Consider the following 19,835-nt stretch of genomic DNA (forward strand, 5'->3'; position numbering starts at 1 on the left):
TCAATCTTTTCAATATAATATCAAATTTAGAAAATCCACGCACAGTTCTAGCAATAAAACAAGGATGACTTCATACATAAGTAGTGAAACACAAAAAAAATATGCAAAGATAAACGAATGAAAAGAGTTAAAGGACAGATATTAAATGTTCATAAATAATAAAAAAAGGAGAATATGAGATAATAAAAAATTGCGAAACCTTTTAAAAGATAAAATCAATTTTTTTGCAGTTTGGCCAGCAAAGCGACATTTCAGGTAAATTGTATGCTTAATGCTTCTAGGCTAGGGATATATTCATTAAAAAAACAACAGTTTAACCTAAACAGCAGTAGAGAAAATCACAATTCCCCAAAAACATTTAGTAACACTAAAAACTAGCAGCTGAGGAGCTCTGAGATTGATTTTAAAATTATAATAAGCCCTTATATTATGCTACTTTAGTAAATCAAATAATGGATATATATAATATATTATATATTTAGGTGTTTGTAGATTAAAACGTTGTAACTTCTAAAATTGAGTATTATTTTTTTTTCCTTTTTCTTCTGTCTAAAAAAATATGTTTTCCGACTAGTTTTTAGTTTAAATTTATTTGCAAACTTAAGTACATTTAAAAAATAACATTTATTTTCTTACATTCGAAAAATTCACAACAACCCACATATTTTCAGACAAAAATTAAAAGCATTTATTTACTTTGACCCCTTATTTTATTACACTTAAAACTCATAATTGCTCAAAATTTACATGCAGATTTTTATATTAGGCAAAACAAAACCTATAGAAATTAACTTTAATTGCAGTAATTAGTTTTAAAACTAATTTATTTAGAATTTGTATAGCATTTTAAGTAATGATTATAGCATGGCTTCAAAAAGAAAACATCACTATAGGTGTTTCTCTCAGATCACCTAGTCGATAGAACTTTCCAGCCCTTATTTTTAAATGAATTGAAAATATTAGAATGGGGTTGCTTTTGTGTTTGACTTTAGTTCAAGTTAGGTTTTGCTATACAGGGTGCAGAGCAGGGGCGTCCAAGCTTTTTTTTGGGGGGGGGGTAAAAAAATTTAGGGGGGGGGTAATTCGTGTTTGGGGGGGGTAAAATGGCGCGCGAAGCGCGCCGAAATTTTTTTTTACCCCCCCCAAAATGTTTACCCCGGGGGTAAAATTTGATTGGGGGGGGTAATTACCCCCCCTAAAGTCTGTTGGGGGGGGGTAAATACTCTCCCCAAATCTGTTGGGGGGGGGGGTAATTACCCCCCCCAAACTAATTTACCCCGGGGGTAAAATTTTTGGGGGGGGTAATTTAATTATGTAAAAAAAGCACCTACCTAATGTATTAAGTTAATAAGTACTATCCTATAACATAAAGTGGTAAGTAAGGTTTATTTGACTATAGCTTCAGATTTCATTACTTTTAATACTGAGTTCTCCTTTTTAGGAAAGCTTCACATAGATCCCATGATGGTTCCACACTATTATAGGTCAATCCTTTGAGTGGTTTTAGGCTATTTTTCTCCTCCCTTTTTACCCTTTAGAAAACACGAGTTCTTAGATGCTAAGGGCGCCACTACTATTCAAATATATAGTAGTATCTCATTCTTTAGAACATAAAAATACAATAATTAACTCACTAACCAATGAACCAATATGATTATACTTTAAAGTGAAGCGTCTTATAGGTCCTGGTAAGTTTTATAACTAGTTTTGACACCCTGACATCCTCCCAAAAGAAATCGCCTATAGAAATTCTTTTTCATTATTTAATGAAATATTTAATTTAATTAGGTATCTATTTTATGGAATCTTCAGTGCTTTACAATTACATCATAGATCCCCGGGATGGTTTAGGGGGGGGGGGGGCGGGGATTACTCCCTCCCCCTCCCCCAAAAAAATTTTCAGTAAAATTTTTTTTTAAGGACATTCAATTTGGGGGGGGGGGTAAATACCCCCTCCAAAAAAATTTTTTAAAGAACATTTATTTTGGGGGGGGTAATTACCCCACCCAAAATGGTTTGGGGGGGTAACTACCCCCCCCAAAATCATTGGGGGTGCCTACGGCACCCCCAAGGTAGGGGTAATTTTTTTTTGGGGGGGGTATTGTTCAAAAAATTTTGGGGGTGCCAAATGGCCCATTACCCCCCCCCTTGGACGCCTATGGTGCAGAGTAACCCCATAGGATTAAAACAACCTCCTCTTGCTATTTTTATGATAGATAAAACAATTCTAACAGGCTAGATTTTACAATAAAAGCTTGACGCTTCCAACATTCCAACTGATTTACAAACCCTAGTGGAAGAAAAACTTTTCTTTTATATATATGAATCGATAGATTATTACTTGGATGTTGCACCAAATTTTCATATACTCTGATAAAGTGATGCTTGTAGCTTCCTAAAATATTGATATCCCCCATAAACCCCCTTATAATGGATGAAGCAACTGACAAATAAATGAGGTCCATATTAGCAAACTAAGTTGACAACAAATTTTCCCGTGTCAATACATCCATGTATATCCTATAGCCAATTGTAAATGAAGCTTTCAATCATTTTGCAACTTTATTTTTGTATATTTATGACAGTTTGACTTTTGTAAAACATTCGATATATATTGATAAAAGTGTTGGCAATAAGGCCAAGAGTGATCGCATTCTTTGCTCCGTCATTTAGTTTACAAAATAAAATAATGTGTAAAAAGAAATTTTGTAATATTTACATAAAAAATAGTAAGGGGGTGGGGTGTTCAACAAGAACTTTGAAGGAAACAGCCTCTATTTTATATTTTAGGACATAAAAAGTTTAACAAGCTTTTTTTTTGAGCGCAGGGGGACACAATTTACTGGGGGTGATTTGGTGGTGGTACCTTATTTCAAAATAGTTATAAACTGGAGCTGTAAAGAAGAACTATATAGTTTCAACGGTTAGCAAAATCCTTAGGGAATCAAGACAATTAGACACCCTGTTATTCTCATATAAAGATTGTCGTAATGAATTACTTATACTTATTTTTTTTTTGTGTTTCTTATGACTTGTATAGATTAAGGGCAGGATTTTGGCTATTTTTTCGGAAATCGTAAAAAAACAGTTTTCCTTTCTGCCATTTAAGGGATCTGATTTTATTTCTAAAGAGTAAAATAACAGCGAAAATATTTTTTTGGTAAACTTTATTTATTTTAGTTCAGGATATAAATGATTACATTCATCTAAAATAGAGCCACAAGAATTAATATTTATACATTAGTGAAAAATAAATATAATTAATTATGATATATTATAATATGCTTTTTTTTGCAAAAGATTATAAATAACATGTAACGTGTAATTTACTTTTTAATTACATTTCTTAATAACAACCAATAGCAACTAAGCTATATTTTTTTTAATTTTCGAAAATGAAAAAAAAATACCATAATAGATAAATTTTACCCCCACCCCCCTCAAATAAAGGAGATAGATATTTTATAGGATATTGTTACACAATAAAAATAAAAATATATTTAATATTCTCTTTTATCTTGAAAAGTAGTCTTGTTTTAAAATTTTAAGAATCAATACATTTTTATCAGTTTTGAAATACAAATGAATATATATGACTACACAAAAATTTAAACAAACTTTTGATAATTTCGACGGAGATTAATTGGTAAAATAGGTAATGTTAATTTAAAAAAGAACTCAATTTGCTCATTTAAACTACATTTTAAGTGACAATTTACAATCATAATAAAATCAAAATTGAATATGTTATTACTGCGCTGTTTATGGATGTAATTGATCTTGATTTTAAGAAGAAATCAGGTATTATTGTATTAACAGAAATTTTAATAAATAAATATGAAAGATTGCTCTTTTTTTAATACTAGTATTTTAACCCTAGGATGGGGGGTGGAGAAGGTTACAATTCGAACTATATTCTATTAAGACTAAAGAAAGAAAGAAGTTTTTGTATATTATTTTTTTATAGAAATTTTCATGTTAATGATTTGAAAAAAAATTAAAATTGGCCTGGGAATCAAAATAAAAGGAAGGAAAACTCAATCGGTCAATCAGGCAGACAGGCAGACATCCTACCTATTATGTATAAGATACATTGTTTAAAAAAATTTAAGACTATAAATTAATGTTTTGTACTAATGAATGTTAAAAAAATGCAAAGATTTGAAATAAAATATTTTAAATTCACACAAGTTTTCCATTTATTAAGAAGATTTGTTATCTGATTTTAATAATTTTATATATATTTATAAAATGTTTTTTCACTGTAAAATTTCACTACTAGTTATAACAAAATTTGTATTTATATTATAAAGATTTGCTTTAATTTTCTATAGAAACATATTATCCTCACAACAAGGAAGTGTGTTGTTGGTCCATGGAAGGGCAGCTAGTTTGTGTTTACAGTGTTGATGCTATCATAAAAAGGATGGAGAGTGGAAGGAACATCTGAAAATGGAAAAAGGCATGAGATATTAATTTTAAGGAAAACTTGTATCTTATTTATCTGTGAGTATTACTTTAAAGTCCTACGTTGCTAATAATTACAGCACGATATTGTATAGTATGATGAAAAAATATATTAGTTATTAATCAGGTGAAAAAGCAAATAATCTTCATAGATTGATCTCTAAAATAGGTAATTCTTGTTTGATCCTATATAGGCATTATCCTAATTTTGTCTGACAACATTTTTCAAATCTAACGGTCTAAAAAAGAAAATTGTTTATAACAAAAATTTAGATAGAAGTTTTTACATCTAAATGTATTGCCTTTTGGGGGGAGGGGGGGGGCAAGTTTATCCGAAAATGTTGACATCCACTTAAACCAAAATCGTGGAGGGTGTAATTCAGATTAAAAAAGAGGTTTATTTTTGAAGTCAGGAGTGTGTGACTTTTTACCTGTCTTATCGGGGTGTATTAGGCTGTTCTAGTGGCAAGGAAATGTATTTACCCCCCCCCCCCCTTAATTTTGCCAATGGGGGTAGAAACACTAAATCTACAAACATGTAAAACAAACCTGGAAAAACATAATTTGACTGAAGAGGGCCATTGAGTTTGAACTAACCACACTGGAAACACCAACTTCTGAAGAAAAAAAATATTGTTAAAAAAATCAAAAAGCAAGAGACTATTGGATAAAAGACTTACACATCATGCATAACTGCACAAATATACAACCCTTTGATTGTAAAACTTTCTACTGGAAGTTCTAATGGTCCATGGTAATTTCGAGGTCTGTCTTATTACTATTTACTATTATCATTATTGACATTGGAGAAGTAGAACCCATTTTGTGACAAACATTGAAAAAGATGAACATTTTTATATATTATGCCAAATTCAAAAATTAAAAATATCAACCTAAAGTTTCAGCATTCTTATTATATATAAATATATATATTTATTATAACCCTTCTTTCTTAAGATCAAAGACCTCTTTGGCTGAAAGAAATTTAATTTGCAGGGCCTTGGACAAATAAGCTTTTCTAAAATGAGTTTCTTTCATCAACTACACATATGCAAGGATAGAGGAATAGTAAAATAAGACCAAAATAATATTTTTTTTTTTCATTTAAAAAAACATTATCTATTTAACTACTTAAATATGTATATGCATTGTTAGAATTGCTTTTTTAAAACTAAAAATCAATAATTTATTTATTGTACAATCCTTGTATACAGAGCATAGTTCTATAAGATTTTATTATATATTATGAAAAACTATTCATGTTTTTGCCTTTATTGTCTAAAAAAAATAGAAGAAAAAATATGAAATAGACAACAGTAATTTTTTTAGGTAGATAGTAAACCTTTCCTTTTAGAATGTAGATTGTGTTCTTTTTTATGATTTCATATAGTTTAATATGCAAGATTTACCAACATTTTTTAGTTATTTTTACTCATTAACAAAGTTTCTTATTTAAATTGAAAGATTTTCTTCTTGTTATTTCTGTGTGCTATATTAGAACGTCCTTGTTATTGATAAGACAAGATTATCCCTGTTTTTGTAACAATGCACCAATTATGAAATTCTGGCACAGAATTTGTCTTCTTCAGTGTGGATCCCAGAGTAATTTGTATGCTTAAGAAATCCAGTAATGTATTATTGCTGGTCTAGCCTTTAACTTTGTTGTTATCCCATAGATATTATCAATTAGAAACCACTTGTGCCAAGAACAGAATGAGGCTAAAGCTGTAAGAAAATACTGAACAAGCATAAACAAGATGATGGAAGACAAAAGAAAACTAGAACACCACTTGAAACTGCAATAGATAGACTAGACTGGATGTTGTTCCTAAGGTTCGTGCCCATACATCTATTACAGCAAGAATTGAAGCTATTCTGAACAGAATAATTCTGAGGTTTCAGAGGCTTATATAGTATTATGAACCACCTCAAACATTTAATATATTAACCCTGGAAACATATATTTAGTGTAAAAAATGTGTTTACAAATTCTTTTCTTACTATACTCAGAAAGTTGTAAGACTTTCATTTTTCAGAAGTATATAACAAAGTAAAATATATTATGTTGTTAGGCTTTTCATGCCTTCAATGTGTAACATTATTCTTCAGAATGTTAAACCTAGAACAAACTATGCTATAATAAGATTTATACTAAATGCAATACAATTGCAAGCCATTGCCCTCTCTTCACTATAAATTTAATTGTCTAGGTTATGACACATGTCAGCTAAGCAAATAATTTTCTATTTAGAACAATGCATTGTAGTGAACTTTTTTTATTTTTCATTATTTCTAAAGCCCAGAGCTGAAGCTAACTTGGCAGACATGAAACTGCATTCATAGTGTGGTATCATCATAACAACCATATAAAAAATATTAGAGGATTTTCTGATATGCATAAACATTTAGTATACATAACATTCATTGCATTTGAACTACTTTTAGGAAACTGAAATAACCAACAATAATTTAGATTTTAACAATAATTTTATGGATCTAATATGTTGTAGATCTCCAAAACACTGGTTATATTGATTTTGATTTGTGTTGTATTTAGTTGGAGTAGAGAGTGTGACTAAGATCTCCAGCTTTGTGTATTAGAACTTTAATAAAAAAGGCAAAAAGTATGAAATGTAGACTTGATTTCATATGAGACATTAAACAAATATTGTACCTTCAATACTTATTATTATGACCCTATTATATAGTTGATCCTTAGTTTTAATAATTATTTTGAGTTTATTATTTCTCCCTTTATCCATACAAAAGAAATGCACATAGCAGACCAACCAGCATTTTACAATAACTTCTTTTCAAAGGAGCACTAATCAGTTCTATAGCCAGGTCAGGGTAGTTACAGATGAGGGCAATCTAAAGGTATCATACATCTCCCCTCCCCCCAAACTCAATGTAAATAGAGTGATGCTAGTTAAGAAGGCAAAAATGAGAACTGGTATTTAAGTGATACCCAAACTTCTATAAACATCTTCATTCATTCATATTGGTTCAATAACTTTGGGTACTTTTCTTAAATCTTGATTTGTTGAAACAATTTTGCACCAATAATTTAAATCTTATTTTTAATGTCAAACAGTAAATTAGAATGCATTAGTGTTGGTTTTATAGATATGAGTTTAAAAACTGTAGGTTTGTGATAACAAATGTCAAGTCACAGGGCCTTTTTGGTCAAAAGGTGAAAATTGTAGCTCGAGTCATCTATAATACAAAGTAGAATGATGTCTGTCTGTCTCTCTGTCCGTCTGAAGCTTAAGATCTCAGTAACCGCTGAACCGATTGGGCTCTACTTTTCAGGGATTATACCTACTGGTCCTGTGATGGTTTTAAGCTATTTTCCTGGGGAGTGGGACACTCCCAACCCCCCCAAAAACTAATAAAACCAACCCCCCATTTTTTTTTTTTTTTTTTTTTGGCAGGAGATTTCCTTGGTCCTTTTTTTTACGAATTTCACCTTACCTTTTTTTTATCATCTCTTGGGGCAAAGCCCCTAGAGGCTAGGGGCGAAGCCGCTAGTTAACCATAATGAAACAATTGTTCCTTGTGTAATGAGAGGTTATAATAATCCTTTGCCCAAGTTGTTTTCACCAATAAAAAATGTAACATTTCTTGCCTATAATATGAATTAGAAATTTCAACATGTGGACAAAAATAAATTATCAACTTGCTTATTCATGAAGCTTCCTATTATATATATAGAGCAAAATAGTAGTAAATTATTAAAACTACCGCAAGACTTATTTGCACACACAGAAAACTGTCCCGAATTTGTATTAATTTTGAAGAACAAAACTCCAGTTACGTCATATTTTTCTTTCTCGAAAAAGGGAAGGGGGAAAGAAAAAAAAGGGAAGGGGGGAAGAAAAAAGAGATGGGAGAAAAGGGGGTTTTCCCCATCTCTTTTGAAGAGATTTTCTTCCCCCCTTCCCTTTTTCGGGAAAGAAAAATATGACGTCACTGGAGTCTTGTTCCTCAAAATTAATACAAATTCGGAACAGTTTTCTGTGTGTCCTTATTTGCACTATTAGTCTTCAGTTTAAGTTTACCACCATTATATAACTCATCCATCAAAGTTTAAGCCGGTGGCGGATTTTCCATATTATGAAATTGATCAAGTTTATGTGTTCTTAACAAAAGGAGGGGGGTTGCACAAAGTTTCAGGGTTTTTCCCATCAGATCAGACAATTTTATGCAATAGGTAGTGAAGAAAATAAAACTAAATTTTAAATTGAAAGATTGTTTCAGTTTAACTTTGAAATACATTTCTTGCATTTATATTTCTTACTGATATAAAAATGTTGTAAATTCCAAAATTCATTGTTTTGAAATATAAAAAAATTGATAACAACTTATTATTTAATTACAAGTCTGATTAATTAAAATGAACTACAAAAAGCTACAAATCTTGAAGGGAAAATGAGTTCAACATCTCTTACATTGAAAATTTTTATCTCAACCTATCTTTGTAATGTGATATATTGTTATGCTTTTGATTTTTAATGAAGGTGTTTTTATGGAAGCTTTATGGTAGTTTCTGTCTTAATGCACTTTATATAAAAAATTCTATTGATCAATGAAACATACAGACAAAGCAGGGATCTAAAGGGATAAGACAATGGCTGATAAATTGATGTACATCCCCAATGATGATACTCAAAATTACCCCTTCTGTAAATTAAAGTTAGTAGTTGAATCGTTTGAACCAATTATTAATTAACCAACCAATCAAAATTCGCTAAAGACCCCAAAGCTGTTAAGTCATCAAGCAAGAAAAAGTTAAAATAAAACTTTAGGGGCTAAGTGTAATAAACAGCCCATTGTCCCCTCTCTCTCTGCAGACAAAGATAACGTGGAGTGAAAAGGTAAAGACTGAATATATTGTCATAATTTGATGTATTTTTTTGCTATAGAAAGAATATGCTTAACCATATCTTGTCTACATATCTTCTATTCTTTTATTCTTTAATACAATATACACACATAAATATGATCTATACACAATGGGAATAGAGTGTACAGTAGTTTTTGATGGTATTTTATACATTCCTGATTATTTTTTTCTATTGCAATGCAATAACTTTTTTGTATTGATTTGTTCAAATATTCTTATAATAATCCCTATATGAAATACAGGATGGCTGTGTCTGTCTGTATGTATATACAAAGTATTTTGCTACACCCTTGGGGATAATTTTTATTGGCTTTTGAAATACAATCTTCTCATATGAAACAAAATAGTAAGTTTTGAACAAAGTTTTTAGGAATATACAGAAATTAATGTAGATATAAAATCTTACATCTACCTGGATCCAGTATTGAAGACCCAATGGAAAGTTAGCACATGGTCTATGGGGGTGGGTGGGCCTTTACAGTTATTTAACCCTTTCCCCCTCTATTGTTTTACTTTAATACTACATATAAAATTTAATTTGTATTTCCCCCTTCCCCCCCCCCCAAAAAAAAACAGAAAAACATAAAAAAAACATCCTATTATTTTTGTGTAAGAGTATATATAGGATTATTGTCTGTCAAATTGTTGTGTGCAAAACTATTTTGTTATAGATATAAAATCATCCTTTTGATGAGTCTAGATTAAGTCTATTGTTTAACTACAAAGAAATGTGAATATCAAATTACATGAAAGATAAATGTTTGCCTATGTTATTATATATTATACATGTGTAGGTGGATTCTAAAGTGTTTTTCTTCATATTTTTTACACCAGACCATTTATTAACTTCTCATGACTGAAGCTTTGATAAAAATAACCAAATGATAACCGGTTTTGCTTCTTTCTATCTCTTTAATTTGCCACCTTTGTTTTTTTCCTGTAGTTTTATTTTTTTAAACTAGAACTACAATTTCTAGATTGACTTAATAGCTATCTTATAGGTTTTTTAGCCAATATACTGTTCATAAAGAATGTACTAGTCATATTGAATACCTTTAATCTATCTTTTAGTAATTTATCTGACAGTGTAACAGTAGGTACTTCACGAACACAGTAATAGTGTCTGACTGATTATGACGTAACAAAAAAAATTAGCCAATGAGAGGCAACTATAAATTTTACCATTGGTCAATAACGGCCTCTCATTGGCTAATTTTTTTTTGTTACGTCATAATCAGTCAGACACTATTACTGTGTTCGTACTTCACCAAAATAGTTTAATGCACTTTTTATTATTATCATGTCGGGATTCTCATTCGATTTTAAGTGATAATCAAGAGAACCCAAGTGCATCATTCGCTTGTAATAGGATTTAATACTCTAACGCCTACTGGTGGATATTACGTTAAGTAACATTTAACAGACAACCAACTCTTTGATTGTACGACCTTTGTCTGAGAAGTCCTAACTGTGCGTGACAGTGAGTTGCGCCTGTTTAACGGCCAATGCATTCCCCCTACTATTTATTTCGCGTACCTGACATAGCAGCAGTATGAACCATTTTAAACGTCTTTCGGACCTAGATTCGAACCTATCACCTCCCCGACGGCGAGCCATGGTCAAGGGTTTTTCTTTACACAATAAGTTAAAGTTTGAGAACAAAACTATTGGTAACTGTTATATTACAACTAGACTAAGACTATGGACACGGCTGTAAGCTATATTTCATGTTACAATACAATCAAACTTTACCTAGGCTTAAAAGAACACTCATATCATTCAAATTTTAGCAAATGATAAAACTTCATTGTTTTTTTATTTTATGTTTTTGAATTTAATTTGGATAACTGTGATTGAGAAAACGGTTATATGTAATTTAAATCAAGGTTTAGATTATGAAAAATAAATGGATATATCCCCAAATTATGATAATTTATGTACTCAAAACTTATTGGTTGAAAAGTTCAGATATTGGTATTTTGTATAACCAAATAAGCTATAATTTTTGAGGGAATGTATATTGAATACGTGAATATTGTAACAGGGGAATTTATGTTGTTAATACTGTCTTCATATATTGGTCAATGTTCTTCCATAGCCTGGGGAGGGAATGGGTTTAAGTAAAAAGGAGTGAGGATAGGGGTATCGTTTTAGTAGCCAGCTGGGAAAAAAATTATCAGGATATGGAAGAATCCCTCACAATATCAATGTAAACTTTTCCCATTTTGAGGGTTATTTCAAACAGAAAAGTTAGGCTTAATACTTTCCCTTTATAATTACAATAAGGAAGTGAAAAGAAAATATGGGAGGGGTAAGAAAAGAAAAAAAGATAGCAATTTTCAACTGAGGTTAGACCATAAACAGACACAAAAATATTTAGGCTTGCAATATTGACTTGGCTTGCATTTTTTTTATCAAATTTTTATTCAAATTTTAGAGTATTAACCACGTTTCTTTTATTCTTTTTTAGACCACTAGGGAGAAGGGGTGTGTAAGAGAAAGGGAGAGAAAAAGAGTTAAAAATAAGCTACCCTCCAATTTTTCTGCCAATAATTAGATTCATTTTTTGGGAGTCAATGTAAAATATCACGGATGGATTAGTTGTATCCGAGTATTTTCATTCTTCAAAATGGGCAATTTTGATGACCATTTATGATGGATAAGAGGCACTAATATATCGTCCATTGTCTTATCCTTACAAAAAATCTATATGGATCAAATGGATTAAAAAGTCAGAATAGGAATCCCCACCCATTGTTGTAAATAAAGTTTATGATTATGTGTATATTATAATCTGGTTGTAAACTATACACAAAGAATCATGTCTATATGTTATATATAATATCTATATACATATAGGTTTACCTATTATTTATGGTGTAACTACTCTATTGTAATTATTTGGGGATTAAGTGCAGTTCACGGTAAAGTGTTCCTGGTAACGAATATCTCCAAAAATCGATGAATTCTAAAGGCTACTAGCTGTCCACACACTGTTTTAAGCGGCATAATAAGGCAAATAATCTGAAATAGCCAAGATCCAGTGATATACAGGGAAAGCTTCACTGAAGAAAAAAACACGTAAGAACATTCCATTGTAGAGTATTTACGTCTGTCTGTCCGTCCGTAGCCATCATGTCTGAGTTCACAAATATTCAAATGAAACAGGTTATTGGTCTTAGATAGATTGTTGAAGCTTTGCTATATATAGACGTGGTTTGTTTGGAACTAGCGGCTATGCCTCTAGCATCTTGGGACTCTGACTTCAAGTTGGTGAATAAGTGAAAACTGTTCATTCTCATACACAAATTGTATATTTTTTTGCAGTTTTTTAGGATGAACTAAGTGTAAGTTTTAAGATTGTTGGTATGGAGTAATAGCACCCAGGGGAATTTTCTACAATTCTATTTAAATATCATGGAATAATAATATAATAGAATTTAGCTTAAATCTGATTATCTTCATAGATTAATTTTGAAACAAATAATAATCCTATTTAAAGCCTTAAACCTATTGAGAAAATTATCATTTTGATTTGATTTAAATAATGCTAAATAACACCAAATATATGAATTCGTTTCTTTCTATGATATTTATTCAGTTTTCTAAACAGTTTTGGTAATTATGATAATTGCAAATTGTGTAACTAATAAATAGTTTAGAATAAAACCCTTAGTTTTAGTACTATTTTAGATCAAATGAAATACATTTATTGTAAAATTTTATAGATATAAGATATATATATTTGAAATCTAGAATGTAATTTAAGTGGTTAAAAAGTTGCAATAATAGGACTGTCAATGCCCAATGAATAAAATGTTTACTAATGCAATAAATATCATTACTGGATTTCAAAACTTTGTTGTTGCATTTTTAATCATTAATGCAGAAAAATTACTCTTTTCTGTTGGTGACATTCATTGCACTTTTTATTGTTATGGTTCTAATTGAAGGTCAGTTTGTTGAAAGATTGTATGAAAGGTGTAAAAAAGTAAAGGCTAATAACTCTGAATGGTTGAACATGAACAACCTTAAGCTTTTTTCTGATTTTAACAATGGAACCACTGCAAAAAAGTATTTAGCACCCAGTCTCACAGAAGGAGGCTCATTTAAATTGTCTATCAAAATTGCAGTATAAAAATTAACTGCATTGTATGTGTTATGTATTGTTCCTTCAATAATGTCTTTTATCGAAAGAGTTAATATTCTAAATTATATTTTTGTAAGTTAAACAAATGTATAACTGTTGCAATGTAACCCTATTGTAAATTTTATACAAACAAAAATAAACAATTGACAATAAATAGTAAACTGTAATGTTTCTTTTTCCTTGATGTAATATTGTAACCTTGAGACTGGTGTGAAGCTCTTGAAAGATGGGGTCACAATTGCAACTCATTAGTTTGAGGTAAAGCTAATGCATACTGTCCTTGATTTAAACTTCTAAGATCTATGTGTAGTAGTAGAGTATGTGGTTTAATTTGACACCAGCTTATGCATATTAACAAGATTCTATACCATTATGATTTTTAGTAATGCAGCTACTCTTTAACTTGTGTTTGTCAATCTGTACCCCTGCAAATATATTTGACTGAGAACATCTGACTATATCATTTATGTATTTTATCTACTCAGTTTTCATTGTAATAAAAAGATCTAATGTTATTTTAGAACTAATTTAATTTTATCATGGAATTTAGACTTACAGTACATCATGTTTCATATTTGGAAAGGAAAGGTATTAAGAAACTTGAATTTTTATCATGAAGTTATTGTTTGGTCAAATATTAACTACAGTTTTAATTTTTTTTCCAGTATTTATTTTATAATTGTTAAAACAATTTTTTTTCTAAATATGATTATACATCCTAATGTAAAAAGTAGTTTTTTTCTTGTAGCTTAGGATTTCTATTACTGCTGAACCATTTGAATTTTTCGTTTCAAGAAGCTTCACATATATGATTAGATTTAAGTCTAGGATGGTTTTAGGCTATTTTTCCTGTACTTATTCATTTAAATACAGAGTCACTACATATTAGAGCCACAGCTACTAGTAACCAATAAATGATTCAAACAAAGTAATAAAAGATTTGTCAACATCCTTGAGTTTATGTGATTTTCCTTCTTAAAATTGTATTCCTAAAACTTGCAACATTACAAATAAAACAAAAGCTGGAGTTGTAAAGAACAGAAAATATGTTTTAGAATCTAGAAAAGGTAGTGAGATTATCTGGAAGTGAGCTGAATTTTCTAACTTTTCCTACTTTTATTTTAAAATCTGCAAACATATATAGAGAATACTGCAAATAACATTCATTTACTAAGTATATTTGCGATTACTTTTATTTAATGAAATCTTCCAATTTTTAACATGTACAAAACGGCCTGCTTAATTGCTTCAAGATCCATGTCAGATCTATATAGGAAATAAATGCCTATAAACAAGCTCAAGTTTTCCAAGGAATATATGATTAAAACTCATAGTGCTCCAATAATCCATAATAAACTCTCATTGCCCAGAACAATAAGACCCATTATTTTACTTTATTAAAAATAAATTCATTTTTTTCATTTCATGTTGCTATTTACCTTATATTGATGTATTTAATTTCTAATCATAAAAAAGAAAATTTAAATTTATAATATGATAAATTTAAGAAAACTATATTTTAAAAGAATTCGATTGTGGCGACATTTTGTGTGTTCAAATATTTAACTAAAATTGTAATCATCATCATTAACCCTTTGGTGATGGTAATGTAAAGAAAAAAATATAATTTAAAAAAATCTTTTAAAAATCATTTAAATTATTAAATATTTACTTTCTTTTAGATAGTAATGCCGGGTGAGGAAAATAGATTTATTGAGAAATAGATATGCATATAGAAAACTAGCCAATAGGGAGATAATTATATCGAGCCAACTCTAGTAGTACAATATTAATGATAGTCATATTCCTAAGTAAACCAAAACTGTCAGACTTCTATTTCTTTTTTAATGTTAAAAGTTTTCCCTGTTTTAATATTAAAACTGTATGATTTAAAATATGTTTTTTTTATATTGCATGCAGAAAATAAATAAGTTAACGTGTTTATTATGCAATAAGGGATATTTATATTACAATTTTGTTCATACTATGTATTCTTTAAACCATATCTTTTCAAATTTTTAAATATCTATAACACAAAGTAGAATGATGTCTGTCTGTCCGTCCGTCCGTCTGAAGCTTAAGATCTCGGTAACCACTGAACCAATTGGATTCTACTCTTTAGGGTATATACCTATTGGTCATGTGGTGGTTTTAAGCTATTTTCTTGGGGGGTGGGACACCCCCAACGACCCCATAATTCTTTAAAGTATTTAAACTAAAGTATACAAACCTGAAAGAATTATAATGTCATAAAAACAAAATATGTAAGTAGGCATAATGTTAAGTGAATATTGTTATGTTTACTATAAAATCCATGCCATGTTATTATCATACAATATATTCCAAAAATAAAGTAACAGGTTGTCATATGTGTGCGTTTGTCTGTACTAAAGGATCTTGCTAACTGATGAACCTATATGGTTATATTTTACAATTTAGGTTATAATAGGTCCAGGGTAAGTTTATAACTATATTGGGTAAGGTTACCAACACCCTTCTAAGAGAAGTGTACTTCACCCTAACCCGACCTCTGGTGCCCCAAGAGGCCTAAATATTTAATTATATGCCATATAGTCTTCCAACACTAATGATAAGATTTGAAAAATTGCATGTCAATATTATTGACATTGTATTATGTAGATAAAAGTTTCCCTTTTTTATGAGGTAAGTTACTAAAAACACATTTACTCTTAAGGCTAATTTCATCAGTTGATGATTATTCTACTCCAACTTTATCTATGGGTATTGGGTAAAGGCTGTGTTTTAAGAGTGTGTGTAGGTGTTTGTGTATGTGGAGGGGGGTGTATAAGTGTGTTTCTACGTCAATATGCAATAGCTTTTTAGTAAGATTGATGGCAAGTTGCCTTTACACGGTATTCAACCTTATCAGCTACATTTCTGCTGCTAGATAGCAAAAATAACTAATGCTAGAAAAAAGAAAAAATTAAAGAAAATGAGCAAATTCTCTTTAGTTGGTAAAAAATATGTATATGTAAAAAAGTTTTTGGAAACATTTTTCTATTTTAAAATAGAATCTTTATTCAGAGCTTGTCCTTACTTATGAATAAGCTTGTACAATTGTTTTGAAACCTAAAGTTTGCTTATTTTGAAATTGTATAATCAGCTGTTTTACATCAGCTGTTTTACAAGAACAAGTCCTTTTCACACATCCTTCTTTTACACCACTACCAAAATATCTATACAATATAATACACAAATTTTGAGTGCTTTACACTCTCAAAAATAAAAAAAATATGTTTGTTAATAAAGAATGTCTTCAAAGTTAAAAATCATTGCTTAAGGTTTCATGCATATTGCATATCAATAAAATAGACAAATAATCATTCATTAACAAAAGTTTAGGATTACTGAATTTTATTTCTATAGAGTAGACTTAGCTATTTTCTTTATGCTTTTGGGTAATTTTTTTGTAATTCAAGGTCATACCATTATTATTGACGCAGTGTGGTTAAGACTCAAACCCGACACCTCCCTAATGACATTTTATCAAATAGTAAAAAAGATAGAAGTGTGAAAATATTTTTTAGAATGAATAGGATAAAATTGGTTTTAGGTTCAATGACCAAATAAAGATTTGGATTTCTAAAGGGAAAGAGATTAAACAAGAAATAAAATAGAGTGATAGGAAGATAGATAGAAAGGAAATAAGAGAATGAAAAAATGTAGATAAATTGAAAGATACAATGATAGTTCATGATAAGTTATATCCTAATAATAAAGTAAAAGGATGTTTGTCTGTCTGTCTCTTTGTCTGTACCGAAGGATCCCGCTAACCGCTGAACCGATCGGGTTCTCCTTAACAGGGTAGCTTCTGATTCCGGGAAGGTTTTTAACTATTTTGGGGGAGGGTAGCACCACCCTCCCAAGATAAATCGCCCCTAGAAAAATTACCTCAACCCCCCCAAAAAAGTTCTCCCCCCCCCCAACTTTTTCTTTTAAAATCTAAAATAAGAAACTGGGTTATCAAATTCGACTCTCCCCTCCTAAATTGCCCCTAGAGGCCTCTAGGGTTGTAGCCGCTAGTGATGAATAAAAGAATAAGAAGACTAATCCTCAAGAAATTAACAGAATGTCTCTTTGTGTGTGTGGGTGTCTGTACTTTGCGATCTGGCAAACATCTGGACCAATATGTTCCTCCTTTACAGTGAAGATTCTTATAGGTCCAGAAAAGGTTTATGACTATTTGGAAGGATGTTCCTGAATCCTCCCAAGGAAAATAGCTTGTAAAAAACCTCACTTATTTTTCTTTACTTTTTCTTTTTAAATTAAAACTTAAATTAAAAGTGGAGGGTTGACCTACCCCTTTCCCTGCCCTCAAGTTCCCCTAAAAGCATGAAGAGGCGTAGATAAAAACATAGATGAAGGTAAATAAAAAGATGCCAACATGATGGTTAAAAGTAAAGTACACAAAATCAATGAAAAAGAAATGAAAATCTGAAGTGGGAAAATTGGAATGAAAACAGTATGACATACATTCCAAAAAAAGTGGATAGAAAGATATTTAAACTAGATATCTTCAGTAAGGAATAAAGAATTGAAAGTTTAGAGATAAAATTAAAATATTTGAAAGGTTTTCACCGTGTATTTAAATAAATAGACTTAATGTATGAATAATGATAACAATTAGAAAGGATTTGAAATCAATAAAACAAAGTAAAACGATTAAGATCTCAGTAACCACTAAAGCGTTTGGGCTCTACTCTTTAGGGATATACCTACTGGTCCTGTGATGATTTTTTGCTATTTTGGGGGGAATTGGGACACCCCCAACCCCCTTGAAAATGAAAAAATACCCTCTTCACCCCCAAAATATTTCTTTTTGCAACTAAGATTTGACTAACTTTCTTCTTAAGTGACCCTTTGAGGCTTATAGGGGCGTAGCCGGTAGTCAAATTATGTAATTGTTAGTCTCATGGTTAAAAAGATAAGACACAGTTTGATTAAACACTAAAATCTGTTTTTGTTTTAAAACTTTTATTCTTTAACCTCTAGTGGATATATGTTGAGCAATAAATCAATCTAAAGGTGTGAATGCACAAAGAATAGAAACAAAAATCCCATCATTTGGATATTAGACCCCCTCCTCCCTAAACCAAAACATGTACAGCATGAATTCTAAGGCAATTGACGATGAATTGATATAGTTCCCTAATGACTATAAACTAAATTACCCCTTCTGAAGATTAAAATTAAAAGTACTAGTTGGGAAGACACAAATTTAAAATACAATAAAAATACCCAAAATTTTTAGCCAACAAAAAAGACAACGTTGTTATAAAACTTTGGTTACCATTGCATTTTACAGTCCAATTAACATAGTTTTCATCACGTCTAATATACATTTTCTTGATACCATAAGAGATATATTCAAAAGATTTTTCCCCAAGAAAGTTTATCAAACACAATAATCCAAAAAGTCATTTTCAGCCGACGATGATTTTTGTGTTTATTTGGTCAGATGAATCATTCATAGCTGATTTAAAATTCGTATGAAATGAAAAAAACAACTTTATTTCATATTAAAATGTGTTAGGATTGTTCCATCACTATGTTCTTGTAAATCTAGACTTCAAATGGATAGTGTCAGTAAGTTACATTCTGGGGCGTGCACAGCGATTCACCAGGAAGTTGTGAAGTCATTAAGGTATAAAAAAGGGAAGGTAAACATAAGGCTGGTGTTAACACCCTCCTACCGCACGCCACTGAATATAACTCAATATGAGTTGTACGTAGCAAAGTTTTTGGGAATGATTACATTGGCTTTGCTATATGTTTTTCCTCCAATCGTATTTTTGCTGGATTTTTGTTTATGGTGCCTAAAAATTAACGTTATATAAACAAAACTCCAATGATGGGCCGATACACAGACCAAATTACCAATGGCAGGCCAGTTTGAAGCTTGAGGGAGGTTTTAATATGGTCCTTTTTAATTATGGGATTCTAGTGAACAGAAAGAATATTTGCTTTTCCATCAATGCCCAGTCACACAGAGATGTATTCAGAAAATAAATCTATAATAATAGATGTATAACAAGACAATTACCTGGATCCCCTTGTAGGGACCTTTTACGTCTGCTAGCAAATTGATTTCTGCTCTTTGAAAGCGACTTGGCTATGTTAATAATCCCTACGCGTTTTATTTGATTTTCAAAGACACAATTGAAAGTTGGCACATGGTCATCTGGATGGGGACATACAGTTATTCAACCCCTTCCCCCTCTATTCTATATACTCTAATATTCAGAAAAACTTGCCATCTTTAATTACAAAACTTATACGATAATAACTCAT

The 19,835-nt window shown here is 30.5% G+C and overlaps 1 protein-coding gene across 1 annotated transcript in view; it reads right to left on the bottom strand.

Moving 5' to 3' along the window:
* Positions 1-3,152: 3,152 nt before the first annotated feature.
* LOC145323781 (uncharacterized) overlaps positions 3,153-19,835 on the bottom strand; it is an 83,572-nt gene continuing 66,889 nt past the window's right edge. The window contains exons 9-10 of the mRNA XM_080166318.1: positions 5,017-5,084; positions 3,153-4,446 (exon numbers count right to left, since the gene is read on the bottom strand). Of these exons, the coding sequence (XP_080022444.1) occupies positions 4,399-4,446; positions 5,017-5,084 (116 nt within the window). The 3' untranslated portion in view covers positions 3,153-4,398. The remainder of the gene's footprint in view (positions 4,447-5,016; positions 5,085-19,835) is intronic.

The sequence above is a fragment of the Acartia tonsa genome, chromosome 7 (genome assembly GCF_053477335.1).
Source record: "Acartia tonsa isolate MP-2025a chromosome 7, ASM5347733v1, whole genome shotgun sequence".
Taxonomy (NCBI): domain Eukaryota; kingdom Metazoa; phylum Arthropoda; class Copepoda; order Calanoida; family Acartiidae; genus Acartia; species Acartia tonsa.